This window comes from Saimiri boliviensis, chromosome 10, assembly GCF_048565385.1.
Source record: "Saimiri boliviensis isolate mSaiBol1 chromosome 10, mSaiBol1.pri, whole genome shotgun sequence".
Classification (NCBI taxonomy): Eukaryota; Metazoa; Chordata; class Mammalia; order Primates; family Cebidae; genus Saimiri; species Saimiri boliviensis.
In genome coordinates, this window is record NC_133458.1 from 112,466,825 (window position 1) to 112,483,172 (window position 16,348).

The 16,348-nt window shown below is 56.5% G+C and overlaps 2 protein-coding genes across 24 annotated transcripts in view; one reads left to right on the forward strand and one right to left on the reverse strand.

Annotated features, from left to right (window-relative positions):
* The window catches only part of OGDH (oxoglutarate dehydrogenase), a 471,568-nt gene that overhangs the window by 434,749 nt on the left and 20,471 nt on the right, over window positions 1–16,348 (reverse strand). The gene's annotated exons all lie outside the window — the stretch shown is intronic.
* CAMK2B (calcium/calmodulin dependent protein kinase II beta) overlaps window positions 1–16,348 on the forward strand; it is a 108,642-nt gene that overhangs the window by 60,921 nt on the left and 31,373 nt on the right. For all 23 annotated transcript variants that reach the window (XM_039462132.2, XM_074379755.1, XM_074379754.1 and 20 more), the window contains exons 3-5: window positions 3,123–3,182; window positions 7,185–7,239; window positions 11,339–11,404. In XM_039462132.2, the coding sequence (XP_039318066.1) occupies window positions 3,123–3,182; window positions 7,185–7,239; window positions 11,339–11,404 (181 nt within the window). The remainder of the gene's footprint in view (window positions 1–3,122; window positions 3,183–7,184; window positions 7,240–11,338; window positions 11,405–16,348) is intronic.

Sequence of the window (16,348 nt, forward strand, 5' to 3'; positions counted from 1 at the left end):
GCGGCCTCTCAGTCCCGTCCAGGGTCACATAATATCCACTTAGATTTTTTTTTTCTGCCTGTTTTTTTTTTTTTTTAATTTAAAGGCAAATGTTACCACAGCAGACTTTATGAAACACCCTCTTCATATTGAATCAATAGCTTGCTCACTGGAGACAGGATCAAAATCTTTTTTTAAAAACAATGCTTTGCCAAATTATGGAAGTAATGCATGATCAGTGTCAAAATTGGGGGAGGGGAAGTTAACGAATAAAACAAAATTATCCATAATCCTTCCAGCAAGAGTGAAGCACTCTATATGATGTGTGTGTCTGGCTGTTACCAGCTTATGTCATGGTTTATGGTTTTCAAGCGGCTCTCTGAGCACTAACCCACCGGAGCTGCTGGGAGGAGGTGGTCGAGGTGCCGTTGTGGGTGTTAAAGAAAGAGAGCCAGTCGGCAACCTGTGTGGCCACCATGGGTGGGCACCTGGTGCCAGGACTGGGCAGTCAGGTGCCCCCTTAGCCCCACATAAATAATTACCTCCCTAAAACATGCTCAAGAATAAGTATCATCTTTGGGCTGGGGCTCAGCTCTTGGTGATGTTTCAATAATAAAACACAGGCATGTCAATTATCTGTGTCCCAGGAGAATGGGTTTCTAACTGCATCTTTCTCCTGATTGGGATTTATGATTTTATTTATTTAACTCTAACCAGGCAATTGTTCAAAAGGAAACTGTGCACCCTGGTTCCACCGCCTCTCCCTCCTAGGTCCTCCGGTCCCTCAGCCTGGCTCCGGCCCACGCGCCCTGTGGCGCGATGTGTGATCCCGCCTTGGATCCTGTCCTGGGGGAAGAGTAGCCATCAACTTAGTTGGGACAAGTTGGAAAGGTGGAATGTACATTGTAGCTTAGAGACATGGGTGTCATATATGAACCTGGGACCTGCACTGGGATTATGGAAGGGACGCCCTGTCCTTACGAGACACACTGAGTGCTGTCTGATGTCACACATGCATCACAAAAAGTGGGTGTGCGTACGGAAGCAGGGGCGGGGCAGGGAGACTGCACAGAAGTGCTGCACACGAGTGCCCTGTACTGTTGTTGCAGTTTTTCTCTAAGTCTGAAAAATGCTCAGAATCAGTTTAAGAAAGACACTAGGAAGGAAAAAATTAACCCCATGAACTTGCCATCCTGCACCCTGAAAGCCCTCCCTCCTCCTGCCCCAGAGGGAGGGGGGTCGGAGATGTTGCAAGAGTTGGTCCCCTGCTTTCCGCTGGAGTCGGGCCTCGTGCGTGGGCCCCTCCCCTCCCCAGGTATGTCCAGTGATGCTGGGTTTTGAGCTCCATGCAGATAGGAGAACACAGCCATGTGTATGCTATTGTGACTATGTTTGATTTTTCCATTCTGATGCTGACAGACACTTGGGCTGGTTCCAGTTCTGCCATCACAAATCCCTGAGGCTCCTGGCACCTCAGCTTCCACTTCAGTGGGAGGGGAAAGGGGAGGGAGGGAGGAGCAGGGACTAGGGTATTCTGGAAGACTGTGCAGTGCTTGCTGAGTTGGGTGTCCAGGTCAGGGAGGGAGCAGGGATGCCTGGGGCTTCCAGCAAAACAGCGGGGCAGGGTCTGACTTCCTCCATGCCACCTGGAGGCTCTGCCAGATCCCTCTGGATCCCTCTCCTGGGATGCCAGGCGGCTGAGCTTGAAGCAGATGGCAGCCAGGTGGCCAGGGCAGGGAGATGAGTGCCTGTCCTGGAAGGGGGGAGCCAGAGAATGCCGCTCCCAGAGACCTTCCCATCTGTGGACGTGGCTTTCTCACTCAAGGCACATGCTTGTTTGTGGCATGTCCTGTACCCCTAGACTGCCACCACCACACCTGCTCCAGGGAAGCTGACCACAGACATGACTCAGCCGGGCCTCCCTTCTTGCAGGTGGACGAGTTTCCACCAAGCGCAGGGATCAGAGGTTTTAATTCTTCCCCAGGATGGTTGTGAAGTGGCAGAGCCTCATTCTTTCCCTGCTCCTGAGTGCTACTGGGCGTTCCTGGCGAAGGAGGCATCCCTGAGGCCTTGTCTGGTGAATTAATTCTGTGCCCTCGGGCCCTGCTCACCTTTCCCGTGGTGGGACTCAGCACTGGGCAGGTGGAGGAGGGGTTCCAGACATGCCCCTCCCCAGTCATGTCCTCAACTCTGAAATGCACTGGCCTCTCCTTGCAGCTCCCCACGCGCAGCTGTGCCCACCTGTCTAGTTTCGACCTTTGTGCAAATAAGAGCACACTGTGGGCCCTCCTTTGCTGCTCGTTCCCTCCACACCATTAGGCTGTGGGCGCTGTCCGCACATGGGGCTGGTGGAGGGCTTCGTTGCATTGTGGTGTGGGACCCTGTGTGACTGCAGCGTGGTGGAAGTGTGGGGTTTTGGGTTTTGCTATTACCATCTCCACCAGTTTTTAAAAGCCTCTTGCCTCTATTTGAAATGTTAAATTTCTGGCAGATAAGTTGCTCCATCTTTTGGGGACCAGTGGTAGGGCCACCCAAGGGGTACAATCATCTCCATGCTTCCCGTGTCCGGAGATCTGAGCCCTACACCTCGGGTGGGAGCAGAGCGGTTGGGCCGGAGGGGCCACCTCCTGCTTCACCACCAGCTCACTCCTATCCCCCAGGCAAGGCCTCTCTGAGGCTTTCCCCTCCTCCTGCCAGGCAGAGTCGGGGCACACTCTCACCCCCTCCCGGCCCCATTCTGACGGCCCCTCCGCTGCCTCGGAAGAACAAATTTGGCTTCAGCCAAAAGCTCCAAAGAGTATGGAATTAGGACAAGTAAGTGGAGGATTAAATCAGTGCACTGCTGACTTTGAATCATCCAGGGAAACTTTTACCCCAGAGTTAGTAGTGCTCACTACCTGAGTGGGCCTCTCTACCGCAACACAAGCCGGCTGGTCCCTGCCCCAGCCCTGCCACCAGTGGCCTAGGGGGCGCCACGAAGGGTGTTCCTGTGGCGGGGACACAGCCGTCACTGTGGGGTCATACCACTCCTCTCTTCGTGGGACGCCGTGGCACACACTCGTGGGCCTCTCCTGACGTGGGCGATCCATGGGTCACCAGTTGCTGGGGCAGGAGGTCACGGCTTGTCCTTTTCTGTCCTCCAGATCACCAGAAGCTGGAGAGAGAGGCTCGGATCTGCCGCCTTCTGAAGCATTCCAACATTGGTGAGCAGCCCTGGGTGGGGCCGGGGGATGGGTCCCCCCGCTTCTCCCTCGCAGCAGCCCCTTCCTGTTTCTCACCAGACTTTCAAAGAGATGCAAAAAGGCTTCCTTTTCTTTTCTGTTGAAATATCCCATCCGAAGCCCCTGAGGACACCCCCACTCCTCCCCTGACCTTGAGGACTTTGTCCTGTGTGACGTGATTCCTGGGGGAACTCAGACCCAGGACAGCCCCAACTTGGGGCTCTGGGTACCCACCTCCACCCAACTGGACAGGTCCCCTCCCCACCCCACTCTGTCCTTTGGGCCTTGTCTGTGGCATTGGTGACAGTGGCTGCAGAGGAAGGTAAAGGACACATTCTTCAGAGAGCCCTCCGCAGAGCCGGTGCCCAGCATGTGACCCCGTAACACTGAGCTGCCGTTCCACTGAGAACACACGGGGGCCTCAACATTCTGTGGCTTCAAAAAAGCTACAAGATGGCCCAATTACAAGGAAAACAAAGACCCACCAAAGGCCCCAGCACATGCCATCCGCGGGCTGAGAGCCCCTGACTGCTTTCTCTAACCGGCCCAGGGCTCCTGAAGCTACGGTCCGAGGACAAGTGGCACTGGCTCAGAGTCAGCTGCTCCATGGGGCATCTGGAGCCTGGAGCTCAGGCCTTGTCCGTGTCGGGGAGCAGCTGGGAAACACCCTGGGGATGGCAGCCGCTCTTGGCCTCGGAGGCACCTGTCAGGTGGATCGTGGGCCCTTTTCCTCCAAAGCTCTGATTCACTTGCCCAGGCATGCTTGTTCCAAAGGGACACCTGGGGACTGGGAGCCTGTTTGGGAGCCTGGGACATCTACACTCACCTTCGCCTGGCTCCGAAGGTCATCGAACCCTCATTGTCTGGGTTAGGGGGCTGGAACCACCTGGCCTCATCTGGTGCTTCACCGATGAGCTAGGCAGAGGGGCGGGTGCCCCGCTGGACCCTGCAGGACCCCAGCATGGAAAGCGGCAGCCCCAACTCCAGGGCCTGGGCGAGGCTGCAGCCCCAGACGAGTTTCAGGGTCCTGCTGCTGCAGCTTAGCCCCTGGCAAGATTCACCACTGCCCACCTGCCCCACTGCGTCCAGACTGGACTCTTCACCCTGATTCCTCTTAGTAACCCAGGACTTGATTTGCCACCTCCGTATGCTGCCCAGTGTTATTTGCTTACTGTTTTTATTTAAAGAGATTTTCTGGCAATTCACTTTTTTGCTTAGCCCTGTCTGAATTTTCCGTCTGATGTGCCAGTTAGGGTTTCTTCTAAGCCACTAAAATAAGTATATAACTATTTTTAAAATGTTAAAAATGTTTTTTTTTTTAAAGTGTCCACATGCACACGTCCCAGACTCCCCACACAGACCCCCAGTGGCTCCATCTGGCCTGAGCAACCTGCTTCCTGCTGAGGAGGTGGGATCCCCCCACCGCCACTCCGGAGCTCATCTGCCTCTGCCCCACCCCACCGGGGCTACATGGGAGATGTGTGCCTGAGGGCAGGGGCAGCCCCAACCGTGAGGATGGCCCTGCAGGGCCCCCAGGGAGCAGCCAGCTAGCTTCATGGATTACAGGCCTCCCTTGGAGCTGCCAGCTGGGGATCTGGGGAGGCATCCCCTCCATGGCCCCTGGAACCACCTCTGCTCTGAGTGTGTGAGTTTCAAGCGGCATGGCCCAGGTGGGGCAGTTCAGAGGGGCCAGTCTCCTGGGCCCCCAAAAGGGCTTATTGGGCAGCCCCAACCAGAAAGGAGTGATGGGGAGGGGTGAACATTTTAACTCCAGAGATTTCACAGGCGGCTCCTAGAAGTGGGATGTTGGTGGGCCTCCGGGACCCGCCGTGTCGTAGGGACACACAGGCTAGCCTGGGTAAAATGGGAGCCTACGAGCAAAGAGAGGGTCCAGGGGACCTAGTGAGTGGCCATCCTTGCCTTTGGGACAGAAGTCAGCCAGAGAAGGATGAGAGGGAAAGGGGACACTGGTTTCAGATGAGTGCCTTAGCTGGTGGAGACCCTGCTTGGCAGAGGTCAGCATCGGCTCCCAGACAGCCCCAGTGGGCAAGAGTTGCCCTCGGCGCAGGGAGCTAACGCAGGACATGGTCTGGGGAAGACCTTGCACTTTGAGAATGGGGCTTGACGGGGCTTGGCGTCCAGCCAGGAGAAGGCTGGACGGAGCAGAGAACAGAGTAGGTCTTTCCACTCTGGGCTTGCAAAACCTTCCAGGACTCTAAGTGGGCCCCAGACCCTGGCGCTGAGCGTTGGTCACCTGGGATTCTTCACACTCAGGTGATGACAGTGACAGTGATGGTCACAGAGCTATGGTTTTTCAAGTGCTCACTGTCTCAGAACACCACACAGGCTACATAATTGATCTTCACAGCCACCCCATGAAGAGGTGCTATTTATCCCATTTTACAGAGGGGCAGATTGGGGCTTAGATGGGCTGACAACCTGCCTCAGGTCGCACAGCCACTACAAGTGGCAGGGGCAGGGCCGGCCTTGTGTTTTCTGACTCTGTGGAGGCTTCTGGGGCCTGGCCTGCCCTTTGTGGAGGGCATTTTGCCTGGGGTTTAGGGACGGAGGAAGGCCATTGGTCTGAGGCTGTAGCAATCTGCGGGGTGAGGCCTAGGCCACAGAGGCCACGTGGAGTTCTCCTAGGGGCCCGGCCTGACACTCTCAGGCCGGGCCCCTAGGAGAACCAGAGCCAGAGGAGGGAGGGCACCGGCAGCCAGTTAGAAACTGGGACAGCGCCAGAGCGGGCGAGGAAGGGGCTGCTTGCGTCTGAGGCCCAGGGGCCTGCGAACCTAGAAGAAGGCGGCTGGGCCTTACCCGTTCAGCATCTGTGGCCCAGTCTCAAGTGGTAGAGAGCCACGCCTCAGAGGTTCATCTTCCCAGGACTCGAGGACTGGAAGGAACGAGGCCGGTGGAGTGCAGGCCCTCAAGCCAGACTGCCCACTGAGTCCACAGCCCTTTTCTGCTTTTTGTGAGCTGTGTGACTGTCAGCTGCTTACCTCACCTCTCTGTGCTTCAGCTTCCTCATCTGCAACTCCTCGGGGTGGCTGGGGAGGTTAAATGAAACAACACACACGAAGTGCTGAGACCAGCCCTGGCGTGTTGGCTGTCATCATCCTCGTCGTTCTAGCAATCATCAGAGTCGGCACGTGGGAGAGTGTCCAAAATGAGTCATTCCTAGAAAATATTTGCTGCTTAGTACAGGACACATCTCCGACTCAAGGAGAAGCAGGCCTTGGGGTTGCTTGCTTTGTGCTGAAATCACTCACTGTTCCCTCGCCTCTTCCTCCATTCGCTGGTTCATTCATCACACCCTGACCAGCTCCTGCCCTGCACCAGGCAGAGTTCCAGGGCCAGGCACGCCACACATAGATTGTCACGGGAAGTTGTGCAAGGAGCAGGGAGGGAATGATGACCAGCCAGCGTGGAATCAGAGCTCAGGACCCAAACCTTTGGGTGATGCTGCTTTGGGCGGGGACCCTGCCCACCAGCCTGTGCCAGCAGCACGCAGCAGAGACGCAAAACCTGAAGGCTGAGGGCAGCCCTGGGAAGATCCGGGGCAAATAATGAGTGATTTTTGTCCTAGCTTCTCATCAAGTGGAGCTTCGTGGCAGCTCCTTTCCGGGGTTTGGTGTGAGCTGCTCCTGTTGATCTCCTTGGTGTTTGGGAGCTGCTGAGGCCTAGGCTGGGACCAAGAGGGCCTGGTCTCTCTCTGGCAGAAGGAGACAGGTGACCAGACTGGAAGGGCAGGGTCACAGCCCAGAGGCCCTGTGGGTACTCGCTGGGTGGCCAGCTGGCCCACAGGGCCCAAAGCACTCTGCTCAGCCCTGCCGTCCATCCTGCCCACCCGGGCCCTCCCCAGCCCGATCCTGCGGGCAGACCTAGGGCTTACATAGCGGGTGGTGTGCCTGGACCGGTACGGAGGCAGGCAGGGGGTGCGTCCTGGGCTCCTGCCATCCCCTCATGGCTTCTCTGTCCCCACAGTGCGTCTCCATGACAGCATCTCCGAGGAGGGCTTCCACTACCTGGTCTTCGATCTGTAAGTTCCAGAGCTGGGGACTCTCGCCTGCACTCACTCCCGGCCTTGGCTTAGGGTGGGATCTGCAGCCTCCCCAGCCCCAGGGAATAGTCTCAACCCCGCAGGCTGGCCACTCCCTTGAGTGTGCCTCTGCTGCTGGTCACCTTGCCTGGCCCAGCCTCCCTCGCCTCTCCTCATTTGCTTTGCACTGAGGTTACTGAAGCACACGGAGGCGGGGCTGACTTCCTGGGCCCTCCCTCTCCTCCACACAGCCCAGGGCACACTGGAGGCAGTGGGTGGGTGGACCCCAGAGGAATAGTCAGCAGCTGCATTCACTTTCCTTTCCTTGGTGCCCTCGTCCTGGCTGGACTGGGGCCCCACTGGCTAGCGTGAGCGCACGTGTGTGTGTTCATGAGTGTGGCTGTGAAACGTGAGCATGTGCACATGTGTGCATGTGTGTGGGTGTTTACACATGGAGGCTGTGAGCCATATGGGTGGGGATGTGCATACATGTGCATGTATATTGTGTGAATGCGTGAGTGACGTGTGGAGGTGTGTGCATGTGGGTGCATTGGCACAAGTGTATGCATGTGTGTGTGCATGTATGTGTATGTGTGTGTTAGCATGAGTGTGCATGTGTGTTTTATGCGTGTGTGTGCGGTAGCTCAGTGAGAAGGTGTCTGGGGCCGATGCCGCCTCTCACTTCCTGCCGGATTTAGAAGCAGTGATCTCATCTCCCTTACTTTTGACAGTTCCTGCTAAGCAGTGCTATATTTAGCTGTCTGTGAGTCAGTGCTGCTCCCGGACCCTGACCTGGGCAAGGGCCCATAGGCCTTCGCCTGCCCCTGTGGCCTCCAGACGGCCGCACAGCCAGGGAAGCCCGGCCTTGGTGCTATTGTCATGGTTACCCCAGGCCCTCCCCATGGCTGCTGTGAGCCTGCAGGCTGAGCAGAGATAGGATGAGCCTGCATGGGGGCTGCCCTCTCAGCTCCTCCTTCCTCAAGTGACAGACATCAGGCCATGGCACATGTAGGCCTGAGGAGGCCTCTGTCCACGTGGGTTTCTCTGGCCTAGTGAAGTGAAGCCGAGACTGTCCCTGCAGGGGCTTGGCCATCTCTCAGGCTCCCCTACATGGTCCCACAAGACACCAACTCAAATCACCATTCAGGCGACTGGAGCTGACCCAGGACACAGTTGCCAATGCCTGGCCGAGGCTGTGTCCTGAAATGTCTGTTCTGTGGCCCTGGGGAGCTGGCAGCCTTGCTGCCTCCCCTGTGGGCCTCACCACAGCTCCAGCGGCCTCTTTTCCCAGGAAATGGAGAGACTGGGGGTGGGGGGTCCTGTCCAGGGGCCCTGGTGGCCAACAGATGGCTGCACGTGTTACAGGAGCTGAGGAGGAGAGAGGGTGGTGTGTTTGTGCATGCTTGTGCCCCTGTGTGAGACTTTTGTGTCTCCCGCCTTGCCAAGCACATGCCAGGCAGGTGTCAGGGAGGCCCTGAGGCAACTGGGAAGAGGAAATTGGCTGATGAGTCAGGAAGGACCCTGCATGTCTTCCCCACAATCCTCCATGGCCCCTGCGCTGCGGCCGGCCTCCAGGGCAGCAGAGGGGCGGGACAGCAGTTTCTGGGGTTGGCTGGCATCACCTTCAGGAGGCCCTGAGGCCCATGGTAGTTTGGGGACTCTGTGGATTCTGGGAGATGGACAGATATTCCGAATCCCCTTGCTTGGGAATGTCACAGGGCTTGAGGACCAGGCCTGCGAATAGAGGGTCTCACACACACCTGCACACCCAGAGGACAGAAGCTCCCACAGGCGCCATGGCTTTGGCCTAGAATCAGCCATGTGTCCCGCATAGCCTAAGGAAAAGTGGGCATGGGGTCCTATGTGGGTCCTTTCAGACTAAGGAAAAGGAACACCCAGTCCTTTAATGCCCTGCCAGGTGCCAGATGTGGGATTTGATCCTCCTGCCTGATGCACATGTGTACACACAAGCATGCATATGTCCAAACATGCACACGGACACACATGCATACACTTCTGTACAATTACACAAGGGCACACACATGCACATATGCAAACCAATATACATGAACACGAGTACAGACAGGCACATGCTCGTGTGCTCACATGCACAAGCCAGGATACATGTACACAAGGGCACCCACAGGCACACACACGTGAGCACACACACACACACACACACACACACTCACACAGATAAGCCAAGCTCAGGAACCAGACTGGATGACCCTGGGAAGGGCCCCCATCAGCACCGTTTTGTTTCCTGTGGTCGGTGTGGTGGTTGATTGGCTGCAGAAGCGTGCTGGCCATGAGGAGTGAGAGGAGAGGCATGCGGAGGAGCGACGGAGGGTGAGCAGAGGTCCGAGCCCCATGCCGGGTGCAGGTGGGGGACACAGAACTGCAGAGCCAGTCAGGCATCAGAGGCAGAGCTCCTGTCCGCAGCCCCCAGCTTGGACAGAGAAACAGGGAAAGGAAAGGAAATGCCCAGTCCTTTAATGCCCTGCTAGGTGCCAGGGACTTGGGTGTCTTCCCGGTGCGACACATCCTCACGATGCTTGAAGGATTTTGAGGGGATTCGGTGGCATCATCAGGGCATGCACTTAGCCGGAGCAGGGCTGAGCCAACATTCAACACGTCCTCACTTCTCTTTTTCTCCAGTGCTGAGAGAGCACCCGCACGTGCCGGCGTCAGATGTTCAACAGTCCCCCACTCCCTGGGTCTTCCCCACTGTGGACCAGCCCAACCCCAAGGGCCGGGCCGGAAACTAGGAAGACCTAAGTCCCGCTTTCCAGAACCAATGGGGAAAACTGCAAGGCAGAGAGGCCACAGCACCTGGGCCGTGCAGCAGAGCAGGCGCGGGGATGGGGAAGAGGGTGTGGAGGCAGAGGAGGGGCTCGGGCCGCACAGGACCACCCCACGCATAGCGTCACAGGGGCAGGAGTCTTCCAGCAGACTCAAGCAGGCTGAGTGGGTGAGGGGCTTGGGCAGACCTGCAGAGGGCGCCGTCCTACTCCCCTGCGGCGTGTTCAGCCCCTCCACCTTTTTGTTCCATGCCCACATTACCCAGCTCCCAGAGGCCCTTCACATTGTGGCTTCTGCTCACAGGGTCTTTCCTGACCTTAGGGCCAAATGACTACTCACTGGGTGGGGGCACAGAGCAGAGTGGGCAGAGACCTCCCCTCTGCCCATCACCTCTCTTCTCCTCCCAGAGACGGGACTCTGAACACCTCAAGACCACGGCCCACAAGGGAGGCCAGATTTAGGCACCGTGTCTTTGGGCCTCTGATCCTGCTCGAGGGCCACCACTCTGGCCCTAAGTGCAGGTTGGGGAATGTTGAGGAAGGAGACCAGAACTTCTCAGACTTGGAATTTGAATCATAAGGCCTGGGTGTAACAGTGCAGACCCAGAGCCAGAGCTCCTGTGCTGACCACTCTGGGCAGGTCACCAAATCTTTGAAAGTTTTCTTATCCATAAGTGGAGTATAATAATGGCCAATGTCATAGAGTGGTTGTGAGCACTGATCTGTTAAATGTCATTATAGATAAGTAACTACTGGTAAGCTGTCAGTCTGAAGTGGTGATGGTAATATGGTGGAGGTGGTGGTGCTGGTGATGGTGGTGGTGATGATGGTAATGGTGTATTGGTGGTGATGGTGACAGTGATGATGGTGGTGGCGGTAGTAATGATGGTGGTGGTGATGGTGGTCATGGTGGTGGTGATGATGGTGGTGGTGATAGTGATTGATGATGATGGTGGTTGTGATGGTGATGGTGTGGTGATGATAGTGATGATAGTAATGATGCTGGTGATGGTGACATTACTGATGATGAAGTGATGATGGTGGTGATGGTGGTGGTGATAGTTGTTGGTGGTGATGGTAGTTAGTAGTGGTGGTGATGATGCTGCTGATGATGCTTGTGATGGTGGTGGTGATGGTGGTAGTGAGGGTGATGGTGATTGGTTGGTGGTGATGATGGTGATGATGCTGGTGATGATGACATCAGTGATGAGGGGGATGATGGTGGTGGTGGTAGTAATGGAGGTGACAGTGTGACAGGGGTCTCCAGAATCTGTGACCCCTTCATGCTTCTCCCATAGGGTCACTGGTGGGGAGCTCTTTGAAGACATTGTGGCAAGAGAGTACTACAGCGAGGCTGATGCCAGGTGGGTGCAGAGACCTCACACTGTCCTGCCCTCTTCCTTTATACCCTCCCAACCCTCCCACACCCACTCCTGCTGCTCTTTCTAACCCACGTCTGTTCCTGTGCATCCTTGCTCACCCACACCCCAGGGCAATGGGCATGAAACCAAAGGCAACTTGTAACCTCAGCACAGAGCCAAGAGCCCACCTCTCCTCCACACCCAAGGCCCTGTTCAGAGGGCTTGGCCCTGGGTCTCTTGGCCTCCCAGCGTGGGGATGGAATGGAGGGACTTGGGGTCCACCCAGGCGGGACTTCCCATGGACCTTAGGCAGCCCTCCCCACAAGGCCAGCCCTCCCCAGGGGGATGAAGAGGGACAGATGGTCTCAGAGATAGCTGTTTGTGGCCTGGCTGCAGGAGAGCAGATTGAGGGACGGCAGATGTCACCTGGGGAGGTGACAGGGCCCTGTCCCCGGAAGCATAGGCCACTGGTAGCCTGATATGGCCAAGGCCAGATGCCACCCTGACCCCTGACAAGGACGCCTTTCCTAACAGTACATCTCGCCTCAGGGACAGCTGATGGTGTTACTCCCTGCCCACCCTGCCCTGCCCACCCTGCTGTGCCACAGAGATATGCATTAAAACAAACCAACAAACAAAAAACCTGAGGCCAGGCATGGTAGCTCACATCTGTAATCCTAATATTTTGGGAGGGCAAGACAGGAGAATTGCTTGAGGTCAGGAGTTTGAGACTAGCCTAGGCAATATAATGAGACCCTCTCTCTGCCAAAAACTTTAAAAAATGAGCCAGGCATGGTGGCACACATGCACACCGGCTACTTGGGAAGCTTAGGTAGGAGGATGGTTTAAGCCCAGGAGTTCCAAGTTGCAATGAGCCAAGATTGTGCCACTGCACTCCAGCCTGTGTGACAGAGCAAGACCCAGTCTCCAAAAAATACATAAATAAGGCTAACGGCGGCCCACTCTAGGTGGTGAAATTGTGGATGATTTTAAATTTGTATTTTCTTTGTCTATTTAAAAACTCTTTTTAGGCCAGGCGTGGTGGCTCACGCCTATAATCCCAACACTTTGGGAGGCCAAGGAGGGTGGATCGCCCGAGGTCAGGAGTTCAAAACCAGCCTGACTGACATGGGGAAACCCTGTCTGTATTAAAAATACAAAACTAGCTGGGTGTGGTGGCGCATGCCTATAATCCCAGCTACTCAGGAAGCTGAGGCAGGAGAATCACTTGAATCCAGGAGCTGAAGGTTGCAGTGAGCTGAAATCACACCATTGCACTCCAGCCTGGGCAACAAGAGTGAAACTCTGTCTCAAAAATTACTTTTCTGATCCAGAAAAATGAGTGTTTTTTTTTAAGTAACAGAAGTAGTTTGATGTGACTTGCCTCTGCACCAGCAGGAAGCCTTGCCCATCGTGACGTGGCCTGTATCCCTGATGTGCCCTGTGAGCAGCTCTGGTGCCACTGGGTCTCCCCCAGACCTGGACGGGCAGAGGGACAGGGCTGGTGACTCTCTTGGCCCCAGACTTCTGTGGAGTTCAAGGCACTGGCTTCTTTTCTAAGGACCCGTGAGGAAGGACTTTGTAGTTTGCAGAACAGCCTAGAGAGGCCTGTGCCTTTGGAGTGGAGGAAGGTGAGGTTTTCCTTTATATTCTACTTTGAAGGAAAATAGAAAGTGGAATGGAGCCCTGTACCCCTGCTCTGAGCTTCTGGGGTGAGGTATGTCACAGAGTGTGCTGCTGCCTGCCTGCTGGCCAGGTAGACTCAAGGGTCCCTGCTGGCCTATCCAGACACCTGCCGGGCAGGTGGGACCCTGGGGTGGGCTGAGTGCCGTGAGGGGTAGACAGATGCTGGGCAAGGGTAGGGGCACGTGGCCTCCTAGAGCCTCCCATTGGCAGATGGGATCCCACACCTAGGCCTCAGGAGTGCCTTAGATCACAGCCCTACCCTGCCCCACCGCCACCCCCTGCCCATGCACCATCACAGGCCCCTCACTCCCACCCTCCTCCTCCCCTGCCCACCTGCTCCCCACCCTCTCGTAATCTCCCTCTGCCTCCTTATGCATGGCCTGCAGCCCCCAGAGTGCCCTCTGCTCCTGTGATCCCTCTCGGCCCCTTGTATGGTTGAGGGCTCTTTGTGTTCATCAGGTCTGGGGAAGGAGATACAATCTGTTGTTTCCCACTCTGGAGGCAGCTTGAGAGTTAGCCTCCCCGGAATGCTCACCCCTCGCTGTCCCGGGCAGAGGCTGGAATGGGGCAGCTCCAGCCACGAGGGCGAAGGGGTCACGTGTGCGTTCCTCATCACACCAGGCCGGTTCCCTCCAAAGCGCCAGCCCCTCTGCCCAGTCCACAGGCGCAGCCTTGACTTCTTGCTCAGCATCTGATGGGCACACAGCACCCCACACACACCCACAGCCTCTCCCTATGGCGGGCCCTGGGTGCCTGGCCTGGCAGCAGGAGTCCCCACCTGCTTGAACCCCAGATCTTCTGCTGTCGGCTGGGGGGCCACAGAGCTGGCCTGGTGAGGTTTGGAGCAGCCTCAGGGTAGGCTCGGGAAAGGAGAAGTGAGGGGTTGCTGAGGTCCTCAGGAAGTCCCAGGAACCTTTGCCAGAGCAAACTGTCGTGTTCCCTGCTCTGACCTGGGTCTCCCCACTTCCTCCCAGAGGACTTCTGATGCGGAGGGCACCCCTGGTGTATGGAGTCCCTTGGAACCAGCCAGAAGAGATGGTCTCTTAGAAACTCCACTGCCTCCTGTGAGGGTTTGGGGCTCAAATGGAGGGTGTTAGGTAGCCAGACTTAGGGGGAGGGAGGGGCACACGGCCTGTGTCCTATGGTGGGTGCCAGGATCTGGGCAGTGATTTTGGAGGCTGAGTTGGAGAGGGGACAGGGAGAGGGAAGGAGCCTCCTGGATAACCCTTCCTGGGTGACTGCCTGGGCACAGGGCCGCTCCTCAGGCTTCAGCAGCCTCGGGCTCCTTTTGTACTGGGTGAGCCTTGTGACCTCCCTGAGGCTGCTGCGGCTTTGCTCTCTGTGCGTGGGCTTTAGCCTTTAGGCAGTGGAGCCCGGTGGAGAGTCTGACAGAGGTCCCTGTGGGCCCCTGTCCCACAGGCCTTGCCAAAAAGTCGTGGGGCAGGACTGTGGCAAAGGAGGGGGCTTGACCTACCCCAGGGCGGAGCCCCACTGCTGAACAGTCAGGGTTGTGCTGAGACAGAGGTAAAGAAGGACAGGCACGGGATAGGATGGGCCGAGGCCTCCGGGCCAGACCCGGGCAGGGAGGTGATTTCCCAACCACAAAGACGCAGCAGGGCGAGAGTGCCAATGCCCTGCCGGGTGTCTGCCCGGGGCCTGGAGCTGCTGCCTGTGGGGCAGCTGACGGATTTCTGGATAAGCTCATTCAGGAACAAGAAGAAACAGGACAGACACTGCTTTTCCAAACTCATTTCTAATCAACAAGGCTGGAAATTCCTCTTAGGAGGAAGCAGGTCTTCTTTTGGAGTTTATGGGGAAACTGAAGGGTCTCCATGGCTTCTTCAAACAGGGAAAGCTAAGTTTAAAACATTTAGAACCCATTTAAAAAAAAAACCTTAAAAAGCAATGTGTTAGCTGGGCGCGGTGGCTCACACTTACCACGCCTGTAATCCCAGCACTTTGGGAGGCTGAGGCAGGCAGATCACAAGGTCAGGAGTTCGAGAACATCTTGGCCAACATGGTGAAACCCGGTTTCTACTAAAAATACAAAAATCAGCCAGATGTCCTGGTGGGCACCCGTAGGTAGTCCCAGCTACTCTGGAGGCTAAGGCAGGAGAATTGCTTGAACCCAGGAGGTGGAGGTTGCTGTGAGCCGTGATTGTGTCACTGCACTCCAGTCTGGACAACAAAAGCAAAACTGTCCCCCCCCCCCAAAAAAAAAGCAATGTGGCTTTTGAAAGATGGTGAAGGGACCCTGTGCAATGCTGACTATCCCTGGAGGGGAAGGAAATCAGAGCCCAGGCTGAGAATAACATCCCAAATGCTGCTTGGGAACGATTCTAACCACAAAAGTGACATCCTAACCTGTCCAAAACATGAAAACAAAACAAAACAAATCCTAGAGGGGTCAGCCTTTTCTAGAGAAGACGGTGATGTAAACAGAAGGTGAGGGCAGATAAGATGGCGTGACCGTGAGGTCTCACATCCTCCAAGGGCCATGGTCTCAGATTATACCAGGGCAAGAGCAATGTGAGGACGGGTCCCTGAAGTGCAGGGGGCCGCCCTGAGTGGGCTGTCCCAGGCTGGGTGGTTGTCCCATCCCACCGGCCCTTCTGGGTGCAACCTGGCCTGACCTCGTCTTGGGGACCCCTGACTTGCTTAGCCAACTCGTTCCTGACCGTGCGTTTGCAGGACCTGGAGCCCGCATGACAGTGGACGGGGTGGACTTGGTCTCAGCCACACGTACCAAGTCCCCATCATATCCTCGAGGATGCCACGGAGAGGTGCAGATCCGATGCTGGCCCCACAGTCCCTGTATCTCTGGCATTGGTTTGGGGCCCTGTACCACCAGCGGGGGAGGCCAAGGAGGACTGGGCAAGCTGACTGTGCCGCGGGGGGTGATGTCAGCTGGGGAGGAAGGAGGATAGAGGGTGTGGCCAGAGCTGCAGCTAGGACTCAGTAAGTCTGAGGCTGAAAGAAGGTCAATGAGGAAGGTTCAGCTCTCGCCCTTAGCAGCAGCTTTTGAGGTGCATGCAGTGTAGGCCGAGCCCCTGTTGGTGTCCAGGAAGGTGGCACTTTCTGGTGACCACAATCTCTGCACACATCACTTCACCAGGAGAGCGCCCAACGGCAGAGGAAAGTCCAGCCCTCAGGACAGTGATGGACCACGGGGGTGGGCTGGTGGAAAGCGCACATGACTGGGCAGGAGGGGGCCAACATCTATGCCCTTCCCAGGGCAGACCAGGGCCAAGACTGACCACA